Genomic DNA, 21,263 nt, shown 5'->3' on the forward strand with positions numbered 1-21,263 from the left:
CAGCTATTTTCCAAAATGCAAACTCCTTGATTCTTGTCGCGTACGTATCCGTCTTCACAAATGCAACCACTTACGCAACTTTTAGTCTGGATACAAGGCACGGATTCCCAGATATCGATATTGTCGCAACTTTTTTCGCAATTCGGACTTGCCTGACATTGGCTGAAAATTTCATTTTCCCTACACGTGTCCTCGACGAAGACCACCTGGGGCCCTTAAAAATTAAAGACAAAGAAAGAGAAATGTAAAATTGAGTTACGTTAATCGAAACACTGTACAATGAGCAATTAAATAAAAAGTTACTTACTAGAAAGTATCGCTGCCGTTACCATGCCTGTATACCCAAGCAGGAAAGAACTTGAAACAAGTAAAACGAAATGCACTTGTAGAAGCTTCATTTTCATGCTAGGCCAAAGAAGAAATGCAAGTAACTATCGGTGACTGCAAGTTTAAATACCCGTTTGCAAATGAAATATAGCGATAGCCAAATCGGTCAGCTATCAATAAAAGAACCAGTTTCTATCGCATAAATAAAGCAACATTCTGCGAACAAGGACTCGGTAAACGAGGCATCAGGGAGATAAGAAAGTGAAACCATGCTTGGTAATCAACGGAGAGTCACATATGCGGGTATAAACTAAAAATAAACGTTGAAGAATAAAACCATTAATTTGTATTTTCCATATTATGTATTTGTGGATTTCTTTGAATTGTACAGCAACTCGTTTACATACAACATATATAAGTGTCTTACTAGTAAATTACTTTTGTATGATACCTTAAAATAAGTATTTTATAGTAAAGGGAGGGTCTATGACAATGTGTCTCGAAATAAAGTAATTATGAAGTATAATCCAAGGATGTTTCGACGTGTGGGAAAAACTAGATTCCTTACTAAGAAAGTCTCTTCTTCGCGTTGGCGATTCGCGACTCAAGTTTACTTGGCCAGAATCGACGATATCCGTAAATGACAACAGCCTTTCTTCTCATCAAACGCAGCAAATTCGAAACGTCGGGTGCAATTATCGAAAAAGTTGCAAATCAACTCGAAGAAAAATCTTAGATCGAAAATGGATTCATTTCGCGTTGCGAATAATGCGTTTTGCCAATTCTTACAGGTGTTTTGCTATTTCTCTCATGACAATGAATGATGAAAAGCCACTCGCATACACTAAGTAGTACGGTAAAATACTTCCCTTTTAAATTGCGCGTCACAGCAGAAGCTTCCATTTTTTTCCTTCCGTAATACTTACAAAATAAAAGTTTCAGTATGATAGGAAAATAAGTACTAAAGTTGAAAGGTGTGTAAAATTTCTTTTTTTCCGAACGGTTAAAAAGAGAAGACCTCACAAGTTGTAGATATTCATGAACTTCACGATATAAACAGGTTATTGAATTGACGAGAAACGCACATTTATATATGTATACTATATGCCACGAATATTTAGTATCTAAATATTCGTGCACAATTACGAAAAAATTGAAATGACACCGATCGCAAATTCTTCTCGATAATACGATACTATTCTATACTGCACTCATTCGCTATTAACTTCGATAAAAGTTAAAAGTTTGAAAGGAAAAGGTACATTTCTCGCAACCGTCACGATCAGTTTTTCGTTAAGATATATCCCCTCTACATTCTGTTTTAAATATACCGAAAGCGATCGGCATAAGAATTGAGTAAGAAGTCTGTCTCACGTGATCCGGTCGAAGTTTCACGTTGAAGAGAAGTAACTATATCACAGATGAAGGAGAAGAATCGAAGAAGCAGCAACGGCAACAGGATTTCTACCAAACCTTAGCAGCAAGGGTTCTCTGCATTAAAACATTCTTGCTTCGCTGCTTCATGCGCTCAATGAAGTACTCCTTGCCTTCCAGGTTATCGTCGACAGGTCCAACCTCATTCTAGCAACAAACGAGAGTTAGTTGGCTCCTAGGTCGTGTGATTCTTGCACGTGTGGCTCATCACCATCATCATCATCATCATCATCATCATCATCATCATCATCACCATCATCATCATCATCATTCCCATTATTTATTCCTCATATTATCATCATCCGGAATATCATGATCGTCATCACGAAGATGGGCTATTCTTTCGCGAAAGCCTACACAGAAGAGACCTAACCAACCTTGTTAGCTGTGTCGCCCCCCTCGCCCTCTCCCCACCTCTCGTAGTCATCGTCGTCCCTCTCTTCACCTTCGCTTAAAGGTCCATCTTGTCTTTTACTAGGAGGAACATTCGATCCTCCACCACCTTGCTGATGCTCCATTACATCATCTCCGCCCTCGAGCATCTTGTTGATCTTTTCCTTTGCTTCGTCCACTTTTCTCATTGGATCAGGAGAGTAACTGCGATCGCTGTATCTATCGCGAGAAGCGGCACGCCGGTCTCTGAAGTCTCGCCTATCTCGGAAGTCGCGGAAGCCCTGCTTACCGTGGAAAAATCTACCGCCACGATTACCACCACGTCCGCGTCCACCACCACGATTATTAAAACCACCGCCACGTCTATTGCCAAAGCGATTATTGTGTTGATTATTATAGAACCGATTACGATTTTGGAAATTGTTACCACCGCCACGATGGTTTGGATTATTGAAGCCCTGGAAACGAGGCTTATAGTAAGTGCCACGATTATTGTATGGCCGGAATTGTCTCTTGCGATAGTAACTCCTGTCTCCAGACCTACTGCGACTACGACTCCTGGTATAAGATCGAGAACGAGATCTAGAGCGTGATCTACTGTAAGTACCCGACGGAGATCGACTGTATTTTCTCTCGTAACTTCCAGATCTTCGATTCGAGTACGATCTTGAACGACTTCTTCTGGGTGAACGTGACCTCGAAGAGCCTGAACTAGAGGCACTGCGCGATCTGCTGCGCGACCGTTTTGCTGGACGATCTCTACTCATTCGTTTAGTTACAGCTCCTCCCCTGCCAGTAGATTCGCGTTTCTTAGGGGTTTGTCTGTGTTGCCTCTCTGTCTCGCTATCAGAATCTGTTCTGGGACCCTTAGCCTGATTCTGGTTCTTCGTTGGTGGAGGCGGACGTGGTGGTTCTGGTGGATGACCAGCACCGCTATTACCACTTTGTCCAATCGGCTGGAATTTGCCACCAAGATTGTTATTAGAACTAAACTTTGTCGGTGTTGTTTGCGTTGCAGATATAGAAGGATCCTTATACGATTGAAATTTGTTCTGTGGTTGTGGTGTAGGATATTTGACCGGCGCCTGCTTAGGCATCGGAGGTTCTTTGGGTAATGGCGGCGGAGTCGGTGCGGACATGGGCTGAGCGGCTGCTGCTCTCTTCTCTGCGAGTTCGCGCTGCATTTGCTTCCGTATATTCATGGATTTTTCCAATGCTGCTCGCTGCAGTTTCTCCTCGAGCTCGTTATCATCGTCTTCGTCACTATCTACATTGGACTGCATCTTTTTGTTCTCTACCGGTATATCTTGCCACTTTTGTGGAAGAACATCCTTTTGCCTAAACAAAAATAGTCATGTCCAAATATACACCGACATGTAATATATACCATATTAAAATGTAGCTTTAAAACTACTAAAACTTTTTACCTAGCGGCTTGTGCAGCTTTCCATTTCGCATTTAATGCAGCTGTGTCAAGAGTAGGTAATTTCGGTTCGGGATGAATTAGTTGTGACTCTTGTTCAAAAATGTCTGTCAGTGGTTTCCTCTGAATCTCTGTAAAAAGAATGTAAAGTAAAATAGGCATAGACTATATTCATTAACTGCAGGTTGCACCCGTTTTTCTGTATCAGGCCTGACCCTTACCTTTACGTTGCTGTGCAGTCATTGGTATTCTAGCTTCCCGTTCGTGATACGCCTTTGAAGCTTCATCTCTTTCCCTTTCTCTCTCTCTGCGCAGCTCTTCCTCCCTTCGTGAACTTTCAGCGAGCTTCTCCGCGTTGCTAAGAGGGGAAGCTATGTCATTATACTGAGCTACATACCTAGTAAATATAAAAACATAAATAAAATACGAGATGTTAAAACCCGCGTTTCCATTCATGTATCTTTAAAAAATCAAATTAATCACGGAAAATTATCTAAGGAAACACAAACTAAATGCAACATCGAAAATAATATTCATACTATTTTCATAAATTAATAGGCAAAAATTTCGTAAAAACAAATAACCAAAATGGAAAACATGATCACGAACTGGCCATAAAGGTTCCAACCTTTTCAAGACGGCAGTCTCTTTTTCAACTTTTGCATAATACGCATTCAGTTTTGATTCCAATTGTTCTAAATCCGGCAATGAAGACTTTTTTAAGGCTTCTAAATCTCGTTCGAGCTTGTCCTTGTTTTTGCGTTTCTTCCTTTCTTCTTTCTTTTTCTTCTTCCTGCTTTTCTTGTCCTCTTTTTCTTTATCTTTTCCTTTCTTTTCTTTCTTCTTCTTTTTCTTCATTTTCTCACTTTCTGAATGTTTCTTTTCCTTCTCCCTTTCTCTCTTCCATCTAGCTGTTTCTTCCAGGAATTTCCTTACCTAAGAGTGTAGGAAAGATAACATTGAAATTATAAAAAAGAAAAAATAAATTATAAAATGTTCATAAAAAACGCATGTGATTCTTACTTTATCTTCATAATCGGAATCATCTTTCGTCTGTTCCAAGAATTTTCGTACTTTTATCTCGTAATCGTCCATCTTATCTCGAGTATTTGAACTGTAAGATACTGGGGCGATTACGTCATGTGCAGCTGTGGTAGCAGCTGGTGGGTTGTTGTATTGAGCCATCCGTTTGCTCAGAGGTGAAAGTGAGCCACGATGATCCTTCTTATGCTTTCGCTTGCGATTAGGTGATCGAGATGCTGATCGGGAACTTGCAGATGAAGAAGAACTGCTGGACTCAGAGCTGGAAGAACTCGAAGAACCGCTCGATGACGAACTGGAACTCGAACTCCATCTCTGTCTCTTCTTCGAGCGCGACTTTCTCTCCTTCTTGCGTTTCTTCTTCTCTTTCTTATTTTCCCCGACATCATTTTCAGTTTCGAAACTCTTGAATGTATCCAAAGGATTCAAAGAAGATGTTAATGTCTTAGATTTGATGTATTCGATAGAATTTCTCGCTTCCTCGTGGAATGGAGCAATCGCTAAGCAATTTTCATATGCCTTTTGAGCTTCTTCGTACTTCTTCTCATCTTCGTAACTTCGGCCTAGAGCAACGAGAGTCTCGGCCATGTATTTGCGGGCGTTCGTATGAGTTTGATTCAGCTTCAATGCTGTTTCAAAATCATCGATCGCTTTCTTGAAACTACCGCTATTAGCGTATCTGTAACAACAAAGATATAAACATGTAAAATAAACATAATTTAGAATAATATATTTCATTTGTGTTAAGATGTAGGTTGTGACTTACAATGCTCCACGTGCTACTAATCCTTCGACGTTTCGTGGGTCTACGGTAAGTGCCTTATTGAGACATTGGAAGGCTTCTGTATGACGCCCAGCCTTGAAATGATCTATACCTTCTGCTACGCTCCGGAATGCCCACTTACTAGCCTGTGCTTGTCTTAATTCGGATGCATATTCATTGGGTGGGAACCTTTCTCTGTAACAAAAAAGATGTTTTTGAAGGATGGTAAGACCATTTATTTGATCAGTTATACTAAAAAATGAGTATAAAGGATTGATACTCTACCTCAAACCAACCATATTGGAATGGTTTTCTTGACCGAGACCCATCAAGTCGCAAAGATATTTAATGTTGTTTGGATTGTTGAAGCCAGTACTATTCTCCAACATCGCTTCGTAAGACTGTCCTTTGTTGTCCATTGCTTTCCTACACCACAGAGAGAAACGACCAATTATCAAGATGCAAAAATCATTTTGTCCTTTGCCAAAAAGAGGATACCAAAGCTACTTCGTTAACGGTAAAACTAAAGACTTGATAATCATGATGACCGAATCTTCACAAATCCTGAGTTCATTTCCTGGTAGAGGTTTTTATTTCAACCTGATTGTTTTTCCCTCAATTTTCTCGACATCTCGTCGTCTTATATATATATTATATATATATATATATTCATGCATATTAATATACATGTCCTTCGTGCTGCTATTCCTTGCACGTGTTAGTACGGCACACCCTTCATCGGCTTATTCATCCCTGCGTAATTATTCGCCTCTTCTTTTCGATCTACATGAATTATTCAACGATACGACACTAATGCCAAAGATGCTCCGGAGGGAAAAAGAGTTTCTTCCAATTAGAACAAAGATATTATCAGACACCTCATGGTATTAGAGTCGATCAAAATCTACGTTTGTACCGTTAACAAGCAGCAGGGGTCCGAAACGGGGATACATTGCAGAAAGTTTGGTAGGTTTCCTTTATTACCAGATTATTTCTTACGTATAAATTTACAATGGTACACAACCTCATTATTATGTAAACTCGTCTCTCACCTTTCATGTACCGCTAAGACGTATATTTCTAGTATTTTGTATCATGTTTGTAATCAGAGGATTTCTCAACATAAAAGCACACAGCCTATCATCAATCGACGGTGGTTTGGTTTTTATAAGTTTTTGGTGCGATAAAATAAATTGCATAGCCCTAGGATAGGTTGGGAGCCACGCCTGAGTATATTTTATCTTCCAAGTTGACCAAAAAAATTTTTTTTATATATATGTAGTAGTACTTTCGCCTGTTTTGCATTTTGTGGTGTCAATTCAAACATGACATCATTTTTTTATATTTTTTATTTGTCAATTTAAGCTGTAAGTTTAAATGAGGCATTATTATGACAAGGCGCAATTCTTTTGAGGCTTAAAGGTAAAGGTTCGGGCGATTAAGATTTTAGTTATTTGGTCTCTGCTTTAACTTCTTGAATAATCTAAAGTTTTACTCCACTTGGTAATGTGATACATATGAAACATTGACAACACATTGACGTATCATGCACTTTAAATATGCATTAAACTCGAGCAAAAGGATCTTTAATACATAAAAATATTTTAATGGGACATTAAAAATAATCAATTTTTTAAATGCTTGCTCTTTTACTTATTTTATTACTCGTCTATAATAAGAGACCAAACAACAGTAAATCATTATTATACCTACCGTCTGCAGCACTCACTCTGGCCACCCAAGGCTCAACATCTCATACTGGAAATGCAACCTCAAAAGACATTGATGTCATTTGGCGCCATTGTTTGGCTGGTGCTTTGAGAGTAACATATCACAAACGTAGATAGAATATTGTGCGCAACAGAGCCATGTCAACCAATGCTCAAGGTTTGAATCATTTGTATCACATTATAAATTCATCATCATACTGACTATCAACTTTTTACGTTATTGAGAGTGTCTGGCACCTAAATTCATAAAAACGTGTAAGAGGAATCAAATCTAATTTACCTTGTTTTGTTAGTATCACAGTGCGTCTGTTAAATCTCAACTTCTTTTGGCCACCATACCATTTTCCTTACCTTCTTTTTTAACGAAAAATATTAAACAAAACACTAAAGATGCAAATCTGTACTGTCGCGTATTATGCAAATTACAAATAGAATAACTACACTGTCAATAGGAGATACGTTTCGACCACGATTGAAACTGTTATATCAATCCTAAATTCGAAACTACCAGTGTCAGAAAATATTCCCCCTGCCTTCTGTTAGTGCACAAGTGCTCTCAAGGTATATCGCAACAAGCAAATGATCAAAGAACGATTTATAATACAAATACAAATTTTGAGTTAAAAGTGCTACTGATGCATCACAAGACACTTTTACCATTTATATCGTGTATACAAAATTTCCTATAGTGATATACATATCAGTTTACAAGAGTTAGTGAAGCATTATTATAAATACAAGGAGTAAATGTACTTATCCAGATTTTTTATTACTTACTTATAAGCTTCTGGAAGATCGTCAGAATGGATAAGTCCCATAGGTGGGTGCGGTGCTTGCCCTTCGCGGGCAGGTACGTTCATAACTGCAACAACTCGTTCGGCTTCAACGTTAACTTCACTGACTACGACGCAGATGAGATCATTTGCCATGTAGCCTCTTGTTACACCTTTCTTGTCCACTGCCGGCACTGTGGCCGTGTTCAATATTAGAGCCTATGAATTTAATACTTATTTTTAGACATGATTGAAGAGGATACAAGTACTTTCTAATTAACCCTTAGAGTGCTCAATACTCGCGGCCTATGCGGTCCGTACGGACGGCGCGCGGCCAGCGCTGACGATCGCTGTGGACGGAGTACTTTTTCGCTAGACTGAACTTTGTTGATTGACTATTTAAAGCGCAAATCGTAAGAAGTTATAGTAATTATTTTGCACAAGATTAAATGATTCAAGAGCGTTATTTTTTAATATTAATTATTTATTATAAACATTGAAATTTACAATAAACTAGAATTTGGGTAATAAACTAGAAAACTAAATTTAGTAAATGTAACACAAGTTAATAATACAGTTGTGTGTGAAAAATTTCAAAACAATTATCAATACGTAATCCGACATCGCATTTTCTGCATTCTCTTACCAGGTATGTAAATATGAAACCGGAATTTTTGTATAGAAAATACACGTTTATTGTATGAAAATGATTAAAAATATTTTATTCCAAGTATTGCCCATCACTAGCTATACATTCTTACCACTTGTCTGGCAATTGGTTGATGCCACGCCAAAAAAACTGTCGCTCTTTTGAGGCAAACCAGTCATCGAAGCATTTTCGTACATTTTCGTAAGAAGTGAAGTGCCGGTCAGAAAGTGCGTGTCCCATCGATGCAAATAAATAGTAATCGGACGGAGCCAAGTCTGGTGAGTAAGCCGCGTGCGAAAGAATTTCCCAACTGAACGCTTCAATCGTTTCCTTGACCGGTTTTGCTGTATGTGATGGTGCATTATCATGAAGCAAAATTACTTTGTGTTGCCTTTTTTGATATTCTGGTCGTTTTTCACACAAAGCGTGATTCAGATCGATCATTTGTTGTCGGTAGCGCTCAGTATTAACGGTTTCGCCAGGTTTTAACAGCTCATAATAGATCATACCCTTCTGATCCCACCAAATACGTTCTTCGTTTCTCACCTCAATGAATGCCACTTTTGAATTTTTTAAACCACTCAAAGCACTGTGATTTACCAAGAGCATGCTCACCGTAAGCTTTGACAAGCATTCGATGCGATTCTGCAGCAGTTTTCTTCAAATGGTAACAGAAAATCAATGCTATCCGCAAATCGTAGTTTCCAGGCACAAAATTCGACATGTTCAACGCTATTACAAACTATGCTGTTGTATGCAACTTGTATTGTTCTGAGTCGAAAATGTTTGTGAGATGTCAACAAAAACTTTTGGCATCAATGACGCAGTTTAGTGATAACTACATTATCAGCTAGCGCCATCTATAGACAAATTATTTACAGACCTGATATTTTTCACACAAACAACACATTTTCTTCTTGATAATTAGATGCGACTGCCGCGAAACAGGTAGACAACTGTTATAACGAGACATTATTGGCATTCGTTTAAAATGCCAATTGCCGTTACTAAGGAATGCATTTATATTTATCTCACACAAACGTAATAGTATTACTTCTGCGTATGTGTTCGGAAAAACTGACAAACGCATATATGCATGTTTAGTCTATATCGGACACTTATAGAAAATATATGTCCTTAGTCCACGCCAATAGCTTTCGTCAGACGCATATATGCCTCCATAGCACTCTAAGGGTTAATATAAATAAACAATAAAAAAACTTAATATACCTTAACTCCTAAATCAGTAACAACTCTGGGGCAATCGCTGCAGTTGCAAAGCACCTTCAGAAGAAGTCCAGCAGCACTTTTACCCATCACTTGCGCGTAAATAACATCTCCAATGACCAAACTCTAAAAAGAAATATTTTATTAGAACTGCGTTTTTAATTATCAAATTATTTATTTTTATATAAATTATTAAAATCATGAATAACCACCTCCAAAAAATTTCGAATACGTTGAGATTTTTCCATGGTGACAAAAGTGTCAAGGCCTGGCATTGTTGCATAAAATTCTGAAACGATACATACAACATATTAATTTCACATTATTGTGCAATACATGATGAGTCATACTAGGGTGTGTAGAAAGAAATGAAACTGTACCTTCATCTCCTAATTCTTGCTTGATAGGTTCAACTGTTTTCTCCAAATTTGATTTGTCATAAAGAGCATCTGCCTTCTTTGCAAGGAACTGCTGTAGCTTTAGCCTCTTTCCTCTATCACCAAAACTATTAAAAAAAAAGTAACAAGTTTGAATGTATGATGCATTTAGAAACATCTGATCTATAATATTACTCGAAGAATCATCTAACACATACCTTAGAGTCTTTTGACGTTGTTGATAGATTTCAAAGTTTGGTTCCTTGAGATTGAGCATGGCCAGCTCGTTCTCGTTGCGTTCTCCTTCCCACACTTTCTGCAACTGTTGGCCATGGTAGTTCAATGCTTGCGCCACAAGACGCGCATCCATTGATTCCATTTTGATTCTGTACTGCAAGCAACCTAGTCCTGCAATACTATGAAAATCGGCAAATTCGTAATGCTTTCTCTTTTTTCTCTAATATCCAAGATATTATTTAAATATTGACAAAATTTTTAATAGCTGCCTCTGAGCGACTGCCCGAAATTGGCATGCAAAAAGAACATCATCCAACAGCCAAGGACACGTGTTTGTAACTCATAAACCGTTCTCCACGGTGATAGCCAGAAAATTCCGGTATTTCAATCGTCTAATGGTTGCTCAAATGCTAGCAGTAACAACGTATCGGTTTTGTATGGTTTCATCGAACGTAAATCGTATCTCCAAAAAGGAATGGCATTCTGTGCAAGAACGCGCCCAGACAAAGCAAATTACCAAGAACCGGTTCCCTGAACAATTTACCTGTAGCTGCTGATATTCCTCTGGCGAATCGTATAAACGACGTAACAGAATAAATCTGTAGAATATTCGTTTGCTCAAGAAAAACGCTTACATAGGAAGAAAGGCGCGTTATATTGATTTATCGATAACAAGATGGTCGTCGGGAAGCCGGATTGCGAAGGATGATGACGCCATGACGCTCCAAATGGCCCTCTTTTCCAAAACTCATCCACACCCATTTATTCATGGGCATGCCAGACTGGCCAAAAAAGAAACCGGATTATTACTCACCGTTGCTTCCGTATTATCTTCCGACGATTTGTTAATGTGTTTTCCAACTATATCACGGCCCGCTACGTATCATCATCGACGATTAAACAACTGCGGCCCTATTTTTCACCATACACTGCACAAGTCACGATTACGGAAAAGCCGGAAACGATGAACTCAGAGACGCCTGCGTGAATGGCTCTTCCCCTTCCCTTACTACAGCTAGCGAACCATATCATACATAGTGTCAGCGAACTATATGATTTCCGGTTTGGCGGTCAATTTAAAATGATTGATGGCATAAACTTTTTTAATAATAGAACTTTATTTCTATTAAACAGATTAGATTCTCCATTACAAAATTTTCATCGAATTTGAAACTTTTAGAAATAATAACAAATACAATTTTTATAGCATATTTATTTCTAAATATCTTCTACTTTTAAGATAGTATGAGTTATAGCAAATTTAAAATTATAACTTGTCAACTAGAAGAGATTCATGAATGTAATACATACTTGGTGACTAAAATATAAGTTTAGGGTACTTAAAATATTAGTTTATTAACTTAGATACATTTATACCTTCTTCATTAAAGTATGTGTATCCTTCTCAGACTATTGATATCAGAATGCTGATTTCATTTATTTACACCCACTTACACATTTCATTTCGTTGCATGGTTTTTTAACTTCATTATTTGATTATTTCCGAGAATATTAAAAATTTTATTAATTTACTTATTGATTTTTCTTTGTTCTATCTTTGCTTTTTACATCTACATTCCAATAATACAAAATTTGTGCAGCTATTATAGCATTTGATATAGAGGAGCACATATACATTATTATCATTGTGGTATCTCCTGTTTCTTGGATAGAGGTAAATATTCGTGTAAGAGATCCAAAGAGGAGCATGAAAGCTGTTATTGCTGATAGCTGACCAGTATTTCCATTGGAGTAATTTGTGTAGGCTTGCATTAACTGAAACAACATGAAATCAAAGATATATTTTCAGTAAATTTATATATATTATATAATGATCTTACCTTACTGGCAAGTACAATGGGTATATTCATTGCCTGACAACCCCAGAGAATATTCACCGGGGTCAAGCCACTAGTAGCAGCAAAGAACACTGCTAGATAAGCAGCAAGGAATGCAGTTGCTTGAACTGTATTACCACTGAAATGCATGACTAATATTGCAATTGCTAAAGTTTGTATACCTAAAAAAACTCCATCACCCCATGAACTAGAATCCAATCATTCATTGATTAATTATAATATGAATGTATACAAATATAAAAGGTATATATAATTTTAATTATAGTACCTGAATGGAAAACCACTTATAAAACTGTAGGATACCATGGATGTCATGGCAAATAAGTCCAGTAACACGCTGAAAACATTGATGCCTTCTGCACTTTTACTTCTAAGAATTTTTACAATCTGTGGTATCTTAACTAACAAACAAAAACATAATACAATATAATGTTATACATAAAGTTAATTATACATGCAGCTATTGCACAAAAACGCAGCTCAGTATTTAAACTCATGATAATTACAAAGATTACATAAAAATATATTTTCTAACCGAGAAGAGATCCACCGATGATGCCGAGACCTAAAAATTTGCTCAGCGCCAATTTGAAGCATCCAACTGAAACATGTTCGAAATTTTCATGTTTTACTTGAAGTGGTTCGTATCTTCTTCGCAGGAAATTCATTTTAACTTTTATAAGAAGTAATTTAAATCGTCAGAAAGGAATAATGACTTCGAATTTATCGTCGAGAAAAAAATTGAACATCGTTGAGCGCTCACTACGAGTATTTCAAAATTCGATTGTTCGAAAATCTAATTTATTCAGTACAATGTTCAAAGTAATAGAATTTGGAAATATTACAATTCACGGTATGCGAGAGTAAAGAGGAAGTAAAATTATATTTAAAATTCTTATACTATTTGTATACTTTTTTTTATACTTTTGTTTATAGTAGTGTGAAACTATATATATAGGTATTATGTTTGTATTTGGATGTGTAAATACTAAAAAATTGTAAAGTCATGTATTACATCGTAGAATTTACTAAAGATAAAATAGGTTACGATATGTGAGAAATAAAAGTATTAGTTCCAAACTTTAATCTTTATTTCTATTGAATAATGGTATGCAAACAACCATGAGAATGAGTATAAGTAAGACACTGTGGATAAAAATAAATTTATTGTAATTCTATGAATCAATTATATCAGTTATTGCGGCCGTTTATGAATGAAGTTCCAGCACTCACCGTGAAAAAAGTTCATGTCATCGAAATATTCTTCTATGCACTCTTCTGTGAATAGTAGAAGAGAAACGTTCCTGATTAAGTGAGCCATACTTGCTACACATGCGTTTTATATCTTCTGACTCGTGTCAGAATGCAAAAAATAATGTAATTCCACTTTGTTACGTTTACGATGTATAGGTTAATATAGAGTCGTTCTACTGGTAAAGTCGACCTTTATACCGACAGATATCTCGTTATGGTAGAGTCCCAGCACTCTTCGATGAATAATATGGCGCGCCATTTTAAACAGTTATTACCCATATGTTTTCATGACATACTGCAATTCTTATTTATTCTAATATTATTCGTTCCCTGATAATGCTTTTATTAATTATTAATATCTAAAATAATGAACATTAATACATTTTTAAAAATACACAACGTTACTACCAGTAATTCGTGAAATGCTCAACATTAAAACCACGAGTTTTAAAAGTAAAGAAACTCGAGCAACTTCATTTCTTACCATTTTCAAATACTTCCTGTCACCGACAGTGACATGTTTATCCTTTGGATCATTCGTTTTTTCGGAGCTCGTCTGTATTTCGTACTCTTTTCAATATTCCAGTAAGAATTGCAGCAACATACAACTGTATCCTAGTCTCTACGAATGCAGTCGTACAACTATATTCTATGATTTCCCACAACATATATCGCACCATATCTAATGGTAAGGAAGTAAGACAACGAAAATTAAGATTACGATTACAAAATTATGATCACGAAATAAACCATGGAAAAATAACGATGGGTATTTCTGACATATTTACGGCGCGGTCACGATTCTACAAAAGAAACTCACTATCTCATAAGCAATAATTCTTTGATGTTGCTTTTATCACACGCAAATATCAACGTACACGGAAAACCGATAACAAAAGCGCGTAGAGGTCGGCCGAATTGCAAAATAGTACGATCTGGCGAATATATTTTAGAAAATTATCAGCATGAAATCGAACTCGGGCAATTAGCGATAGCAGGTCGAAGTGATTCGTCAGGCCGCCTCTTCACGCGAGCCAAGATGCATTCGCATAAGTGGGTCAGAGGTTGTGGAACAGGAGTGGTTAGGGCAACCCACGCGATAGCTTTTGCTTCTTTACCTGCATTCGATGGTCGTGAAGTTCCACAGGGGTGCCTGGTACGCTCCTCCTATTCTAACAATTCCCTCCTATCCTTCCTCACTGTTTTTATCCGCTTTGAACTTCCATTATGTAACTTATTAACTCAACGTCTGAAAATTAACAAATTTTATTATATTAAAAAAAAAAAGAAAAAATTTCATTGCAGGTAAATTTGATGTTTCAGAATTAGAAACTATACTTTAGGAAATCTTTGATGATAAAATAATTCAGAAATAATTGAATGGGCTGGTCACTTTTCGAGATTCTAAATGATCACCCTTATCAGCCAGCTGATCTAATATTCGCAGATCTTGTAATGCGACATAAGAATATAGCTCGGGGAGGACATAGTCATGCGATTTTATCCAATTCGCCGAATAGTTAGGGTAGTTTAAAACGGTTTCAGGGCGCACGCCTACGGAATTCTAGATTATGTACACATACTTCGAGTCTGTTGTTCGATGATGCTCAGTCGGAGTTTTGCTTCCGTCTCGTTGATTCTTCGTTGTGACTCTGGCTCGCATCTGTTCGAGGCATGTCGTCTCTGATCGTACAATATCGAGGGCATTCCTCCGCTAAACAGTTTAAATTCGAACAGGCGATTGTCAATTAGAAAAATCGAAGGTGATTGCTCTGAATCGGAGAGAAGAATGTTGATGGAACGTCGAAGATTCAACAGGTACTAGAAGAGATCTAATTCGAGCGTGCAGAGTGTTAATACGATTTTTCATTGCGTTAAAGATCTATCTTTTTTTTTCTTTTTGGGACACTTTTAATAATTGCTACCGAATCTTGCAAGCTGATCCAGGATAAAATAACGTTGACCTCTTCGGGCTCGTTCTTCCTTCAACAAACTCTACTGCAATGAAGCGAAATTGAAGACCAACGGAGTGCATCAGTGCAGACGAACCTACAGATTTGCAAGTGCGCTACATGAAAGCAAACGATGAGGCGCTATCGAATTTGGAGCCGACCAGCTCGGATAAAACGGACAAGAATGAAGAACAACCTGTCGTGGACGAACCGCTAGATAACAACCCGAAACCAACGCTAGACATTGTATCAGATGCAAATATAGTTCAAGGTTATGACCCGAAAACTATTTTTTATCCTCCATTCACCAACATATACTTTAACATCGTTTGTGTCATACAGGAACAATTCAGTCGAGCTTAGAACTTCCACCGACGTTACACGAACGATTTATGCGAATCAAACAAATAGTGAAAGATGCCATAGCTGCGCATCACACGTTTATGGTGTATGGAAGGGCGCGAGTGATTCGTGAATGCATGTTAAGACGAGGATGGTGCGAAAAGTTCTTCAAAAAGAATACCAATGGTATCTCAGTCGTTTCGTGAATTTTTTCAATTTTGTACTTTACCTTTGGTATTATATAAGTCGACTTTCTTAGGCGAACAACATTTTAACGTGGATGCAAGTCCTGTCGTATTGTTGGCTGGTATCGGTGATTTAAGGGATCAGCAAAGCGAACGCCAACTGATCTCTAGAATGCTCACTAATCACACCGTGGATTTTCTCTGGAACACGGGATCGGAATGGCCCGGTTGGCCAGCACAGGACAACAAAACGACGATCTTTAACAGATATTGTCGGGCAGGATTCACGTCGAAGGTACCTGAAGTGGCCTTGCCTGATTTCTTTCAGTCATGTGAAACGCATTTTGTACAAGGATAATATATGCTTGTAAGAAAATCGATTGCCTTAGGTGGGCTTATGTTCGAACGTCAGACAAATGCACTGGTATTACGAGGCTGGAGTGGCGAATACACTTTTTCCACGTTGCTATAATTTATGCCAAGGCGATCAGATGCACGCTTTCGTCGAAGACTTTCGGTGAATCATGTCTATTATTCGCACAAATCTTCCTACTTTTTAACATCTTGATTTTTATTTCATTATCTATATTTCGTATAGATTCACAGCATGTTTAGGTCTGTTAAAATGGTTAGTTAATAAGATCAACAACGAAGGTGAAAACGCAGTTAGAGCACCGACTGGCACGGTGCCCTTGAAGGCGTTAGAGTTCGCAATAAAACGATGCAGCGATTACATTAGCGCACAGTCGCACGAGGATATCGACCAAGAAATCGAAAGGGTTTGGGTGCATCAATGGGATCAGTTTATCAGCTGGTACTATCAGATCGTTCATGGTCACGCTCTCTTTGTTCGAAACAATGTGCCATTTCAAGTAAGCAACTCGATTTCGATCGAATCGCTGACAAGTAAAGTCATGGGAACTATATTAATTTAGCACGGTGTGAACAGAAATTCTTCTTGGCGTCGAAGCATATCCTGAAGAAGATGAAAAAGTACTGGCCACAAATCGATATGGACGGTGTGATGAACGTGTGGATCATGAAACCGGGAAATAAAAGCCGAGGTCGAGGAATCGTTCTCCTGAATAAATTGGAAGATGTCATGGCGAAGATGAATCCATCGAATAAATCAGACACGCGCTATGTCGTACAAAAATACATTGGTAATTGCTGCAGCCTTTAAAAATTATCGATCGGTACATTATGATCCGGATAAATGTACTTTTAATTAACACACGTTGTTCCCTTTTTTACAGAACGGCCATTACTCATACACAGTACTAAATTTGATATCAGACAATGGTTCGTCATTACCTGCGCCCAGCCCCTAACTCTTTGGATATACAAGTAATTTGTTAGCTATAATGTATAGTTAAGTAAGTACAGGTATGCATAACTTGAAACAATTTCTGTTCCGTGCCACGTTATCTCATGCTTGTAAGTATCTATATCGCGTAATTATTGTGCGGAAAACGCATTGCAATTATCGTCAATGTACGTTTGAAATAGTTCACAAAGCAGAAAGAAGCAACTTGTTAATATGCATTCAAAATTATAACTGGGTAATTCATTACTCTTAAACAAGTTATAGGAAATTACTAGTCACGAGTTCACCTTCTGCAATACCGATCTTATCTAACCCAGTTTGCGTAAATGGGCTTCCTATTATTGTATTCATCGAGCGATATATTCGACATGCGAATCCTATGAGCAACACGATCCATCGAAGAAGAGGATAGTAATATAGCATCCTCTTGTTCGCAGGGAAAGTTACCTGCGATTCTGCTCCCAGAAATTCAGTTTGACGGACTTCCACGAGTCGATTCATCTGTGCAATCACGCGATCCAGTGCAAGTACACGAATTGCGGCGATAGAAATGCTGCGTTGCCCTCGGATAATATGTGGGATGCTACGACCTTCAAAGAGTTTCTCAAGTATGATGCACTTCGATTCAGTCGCGTGATCAGATCGAAATTTGCAACTGACGAAACTCCAACAGATCTCAAGGACACGATAAAGCCTGGGACGATATAATCTATCCTGGAATGAAGCAAGGCCTGGTTGGCTCTTTGTTAGCTAGTCAAGAAGCTATGGATCGTCGGAAAAATAGTTTCGAACTCTATGGCGCTGATTTTATGGTTATGGATGACTTTTCCGTATGGCTGATCGAAATCAATAGTCATCCTGACATGAGTTACTCGAGCAAAGTTACGACACGCCTGTGCAGGCAAGTTCTCGAGGATACCATAAAAGGTGCTTGAAACTTTCCATTTGTTTATACGAGCCGCTAGGCTTGCTTTCTTATGCTATGTGGGTTTCCGCAGTGGTTATAGATTATCGGGAAGACAAAAACGTTGATACAGGACAGTTTGAGTTGGCTTACAAACAAAGGATGCCAAGTTGTCAACCATATTTAGGTGCAGCTCTATCTCTTCAAGGGACTAGAATAACTACTTGCGGGAAGAAAGCTAATTTAAATAATCAGGAATCGAAAGTTAGTCTCGTTTCGAAGTCCCCGATGGTAGGCATCAAAAGAAAATCGAAGAATTATAAATAATTTCTTAATTTTACGAGCCTTACAGGATGCCATCCGAAAGTTAGAAATTATTTGCGATAACCACCTTTTATCAGATATTATAGAGATATTAGTACAGAAAAAAAAAACATGAAACTATTGATATATATTAAGCATTATTATATAACTAAAAAGTGACGCTATTGTGTATGAATTTATATTTATCCGTCGTTAAATGAAAATAATCGTAGACTTGTTTAACGAAGAAGAAATCGACTGTGCACAATCAAATCGGTCCAGTGATCGTAGATTTGATCGAAGAATTAGAAATACAGCTTGACCAAGAATTTTACGCTTACTACAAAGTGGACTCGCCTAAGTTAAGGCAAGCTCTACCAACGAGTGCACCTCCAAAGCCCTTAATAACTGCTGTGCTGATCGATAAGCAGGAATCGACCGTGAAAAGTGCACCTGTGGTTGGCCCGGTACCCAACGTTAAGTCAAAGTTCCCTACATCCGTTCAAGTACGTATTACAATGATTATCAGGTGATTTTATTTAAAAAAACGATTGTACATTAGGAAAAAATTGGCAATAATCAGAAACATATAGCGCGTATGCCGAAAAAATCGCACACTTTCGCTGGATCAGATAGCAGTAAGGCAGAATCATCTCCGATGTCACAATCTTTGGTTACCAAGATTATGGCTTTTCAGAAACAATCTACAAAATTGGTACCAAAAATAGAAAAACCTTTGAAGTCAAACAATGATAAGGTAGATGTAATTTTATAGCACTTGCCGCCATATCTTATTCTGGATAATGTTCTCTTTATATGCGTTAGATAATTAAGACGGTGATACGAGACGCTATTAGAAAGTACAAGAAGAATACTCCTCATCTGTCCACCATAACTCAGGAGACACCAACGTTGCCGTCTCTTCTAACTACAAACAAAGTTGGTCAAGCAGTGAACGTGAAAAATAAAAATCGTAACGTCCCAAAGAAATATCCTCGTCAAAAGAAGAATAAGATTTTATCAGATATCACGGACATGTACGCCGTTGGTTTAAGGTTAACTAAGTGATTGAAAATGTCTTTGTGATCTGCACTCGTTACTCTTCCATTGTTGATCTATCCTTAGAGTCTATATTTGAACGTATATTTGAACTGAACTGTAAATGATCAATAAAAAACTATACTACCGACCGTTAAGATCTTCCGATTTTTCATTCCCTGTAAGAAAATACCGAAACAAAATCAAATCGACTTCTTCAAATCGAAAAAAAAACATGATTTGACATTAATTAACCAACATCAATGGCAACTTAAAAAAAAAAATCAAAATTATTAAAGTGGAACAGCCAGACAAATGGAGGCCATCGTTCTCCAAAGATTCTCCTCTAAATTCGATGATTAGCTGTACAAAAATTAAGCGATATACGTTCTTTTTGTCCATACTTGTCACGTGGAATGGAGTACGTCGACTCGTCTTGGAATTCTGGAGGTACTGCAACCGTCGGCTATTCGCCTAATCAGAAAGATATCAGTCATACTCCTCTCAATGAAGATGATTTTCAATGCACATTTTTTCGACAATCCAAACGCAAAATCAAGGTACGATATATTGCGAAAGTTAGCTCTTAAAAGCCATCGTTAAGTAAAAGAAATCATGTTAATGTCATGATGCATCAAATTTTAACCCGATACATCTGTTTTTATTTAAATTAAATTTCATTAAATCAAATAAATCATACAATATCATTACGGATGACTGCTATTATCAGCCACGGTGTATGAACGTTTAGGGAAGAACAATTAACCGTTCTACACATTCCAAATCCAACAGTGGCAAGAAAAACTTGAACTTTAATGAAAAAGTATGTGAACGAGTACATCAGAATCTGTACTGATAAAATGTTAGAAAATGTCTGGTCTTATGAAAAAGGTCTTGCCTGTTCGGATTATCCGATGAGTTCTCTCTAGTTTGCTCAGAACACAAGCTGATTGGCTGTTGTCAAACATTAGTTTTTCAACCAACAGCATCCTTTACGCGTCTTCACCTGGTAAGGGTGAGGTGGTAGCAGAACTGACGCGAGGTGTTCGGTTTCGGAAACGTGCGAATACCTCACGTGGTTCCTTTAATATTATTCCGGACGGAACAATATTAAAACAAAATTCCTCGGTGCAGTGAAACTTCATGCCTATAGAAGGCGAATCTTGTCGTTTAACTTGTCGGTCTACTAAATTACTCTAATTTTCCCTTACCAGCCAGGCACTTGCCACTCGCGGTGGTCAGACGAAAATTCGATCTCGTTCAATTTGTCCGACACTTGCACCGATTCGGAAAGCGAGTTTGACGAACAAGTGCACTCGACACCGTATATACCAACGAACTCCAGTGGCACGTACACGAATGATGATCACATTTCCAAGCCTGACGGAAAAGCACTCGATGCACCGAGAGTAACATTTAATCAAACGTTATATATCCACTCAGACAGAAGCCTGAAATCCTGTTTGCAGAAAGGATCGATGCGAAGAGAAATTGAAAACGGTTTCACACAAACCGTACGGTTAACGAAAAAGAGAAACTGCTTGAGAGAGAAAAATGATCCAAAGAATAAGCATCGCACGAGATTCTGTACGTCACGATTTCCTACGAAATGTGAGAAACAGATAGCGTTGAAAGACAAAATGTTTCTTGAAGGATGTATGAAAAATAATAGAAACGTGCAGTCAGGTAAAATTTGAAGGAAATTTAATTTCTTTTCTTTCTATA

General features: G+C 37.7%; 3 protein-coding genes across 8 annotated transcripts; 1 reads left to right on the forward strand and 2 right to left on the reverse strand.

Annotated features, from left to right (window-relative positions):
- Nucleotides 1-670: 670 nt before the first annotated feature.
- On the reverse strand, nt 671-11,352 carry LOC126922519 (serine/arginine repetitive matrix protein 2). 3 transcript variants are annotated; one of them, XM_050735146.1, is made up of 14 exons: nt 11,189-11,352; nt 10,356-10,553; nt 10,141-10,265; nt 9,973-10,049; nt 9,764-9,886; nt 7,889-8,103; nt 5,667-5,807; nt 5,385-5,576; nt 4,601-5,297; nt 4,206-4,513; nt 3,799-3,935; nt 3,582-3,708; nt 2,139-3,492; nt 671-1,908 (listed from the first exon to the last, which is right to left on the reverse strand). In XM_050735146.1, the coding sequence occupies exons 2-14, from the start codon at nt 10,514-10,516 to the stop codon at nt 1,792-1,794; spliced, it is 3,774 nt and encodes a 1,257-aa protein (XP_050591103.1). In that variant the 5' UTR covers nt 10,517-10,553; nt 11,189-11,352; the 3' UTR covers nt 671-1,791. The 3 variants fall into 3 exon arrangements, with proteins under 3 accessions (XP_050591103.1, XP_050591102.1, XP_050591104.1); XM_050735145.1 differs by having other exon boundaries at nt 3,799-3,974; XM_050735147.1 differs by lacking the exons at nt 7,889-8,103; nt 9,764-9,886; nt 9,973-10,049; ... (1 more) ...; nt 10,356-10,553; nt 11,189-11,352 and adding exons at nt 6,434-6,746; nt 7,095-7,316 and having other exon boundaries at nt 3,799-3,974.
- Nucleotides 11,353-11,704: 352 nt separating this feature from the next.
- On the reverse strand, nt 11,705-13,832 carry LOC126922607 (mannose-P-dolichol utilization defect 1 protein homolog). Of its 2 annotated transcripts, none has more exons than XM_050735395.1 (5): nt 13,467-13,832; nt 12,740-12,834; nt 12,502-12,634; nt 12,216-12,420; nt 11,705-12,150 (listed from the first exon to the last, which is right to left on the reverse strand). In XM_050735395.1, the coding sequence occupies exons 2-5, from the start codon at nt 12,828-12,830 to the stop codon at nt 11,908-11,910; spliced, it is 672 nt and encodes a 223-aa protein (XP_050591352.1). In that variant the 5' UTR covers nt 12,831-12,834; nt 13,467-13,832; the 3' UTR covers nt 11,705-11,907. The 2 variants fall into 2 exon arrangements, with proteins under 2 accessions (XP_050591352.1, XP_050591350.1); XM_050735393.1 differs by having other exon boundaries at nt 12,769-12,834; nt 13,467-13,822.
- A 1,277-nt stretch (nt 13,833-15,109) lies between these two features.
- LOC126922531 (tubulin glycylase 3A-like) lies at nt 15,110-19,696 on the forward strand. 3 transcript variants are annotated; one of them, XM_050735198.1, is made up of 14 exons: nt 15,110-15,305; nt 15,426-15,710; nt 15,782-15,967; nt 16,041-16,261; nt 16,356-16,483; nt 16,565-16,838; nt 16,916-17,129; nt 17,223-17,313; nt 17,731-17,901; nt 17,967-18,220; nt 18,292-18,488; nt 18,734-19,006; nt 19,063-19,257; nt 19,326-19,696. In XM_050735198.1, the coding sequence occupies exons 2-14, from the start codon at nt 15,560-15,562 to the stop codon at nt 19,566-19,568; spliced, it is 2,598 nt and encodes an 865-aa protein (XP_050591155.1). In that variant the 5' UTR covers nt 15,110-15,305; nt 15,426-15,559; the 3' UTR covers nt 19,569-19,696. The 3 variants fall into 3 exon arrangements, with proteins under 3 accessions (XP_050591155.1, XP_050591157.1, XP_050591156.1); XM_050735200.1 differs by having other exon boundaries at nt 19,335-19,696; XM_050735199.1 differs by having other exon boundaries at nt 15,435-15,710.
- The last annotated feature ends 1,567 nt before the right edge of the window (nt 19,697-21,263 follow it).

The sequence above is a fragment of the Bombus affinis genome, chromosome 12 (genome assembly GCF_024516045.1).
Source record: "Bombus affinis isolate iyBomAffi1 chromosome 12, iyBomAffi1.2, whole genome shotgun sequence".
Lineage (NCBI taxonomy): Eukaryota > Metazoa > Arthropoda > Insecta > Hymenoptera > Apidae > Bombus > Bombus affinis.

Excerpts from the sequence above, each read along its gene's own strand:
- LOC126922607 (XM_050735393.1), bottom strand. The coding sequence starts at position 13,554 with ATGGCTCACTTAATCAGGAACGTTTCTCTTCTACTATTCACAGAAGAG. Across the intron at positions 12,835-13,466 it reads TGACATGAACTTTTTTCACG|TTGGATGCTTCAAATTGGCG; the intron begins GTGAGTGCTGGA and ends AACATGTTTCAG. Across the intron at positions 12,421-12,501 it reads ATAAGTGGTTTTCCATTCAG|TTCATGGGGTGATGGAGTTT; the intron begins GTACTATAATTA and ends ATTGGATTCTAG.
- LOC126922531 (XM_050735198.1), top strand. The coding sequence starts at position 15,560 with ATGAAAGCAAACGATGAGGCGCTATCGAATTTGGAGCCGACCAGCTCG. Across the intron at positions 17,314-17,730 it reads CTAACTCTTTGGATATACAA|GGAAAGTTACCTGCGATTCT; the intron begins GTAATTTGTTAG and ends TCTTGTTCGCAG. Across the intron at positions 18,489-18,733 it reads TCGTTTCGAAGTCCCCGATG|ACTTGTTTAACGAAGAAGAA; the intron begins GTAGGCATCAAA and ends AAATAATCGTAG.
- LOC126922519 (XM_050735145.1), bottom strand. The coding sequence starts at position 10,516 with ATGGAATCAATGGATGCGCGTCTTGTGGCGCAAGCATTGAACTACCAT. Across the intron at positions 9,887-9,972 it reads GTATTCGAAATTTTTTGGAG|AGTTTGGTCATTGGAGATGT; the intron begins GTGGTTATTCAT and ends ATTTCTTTTTAG. Across the intron at positions 4,514-4,600 it reads ATTCCGATTATGAAGATAAA|GTAAGGAAATTCCTGGAAGA; the intron begins GTAAGAATCACA and ends CTACACTCTTAG.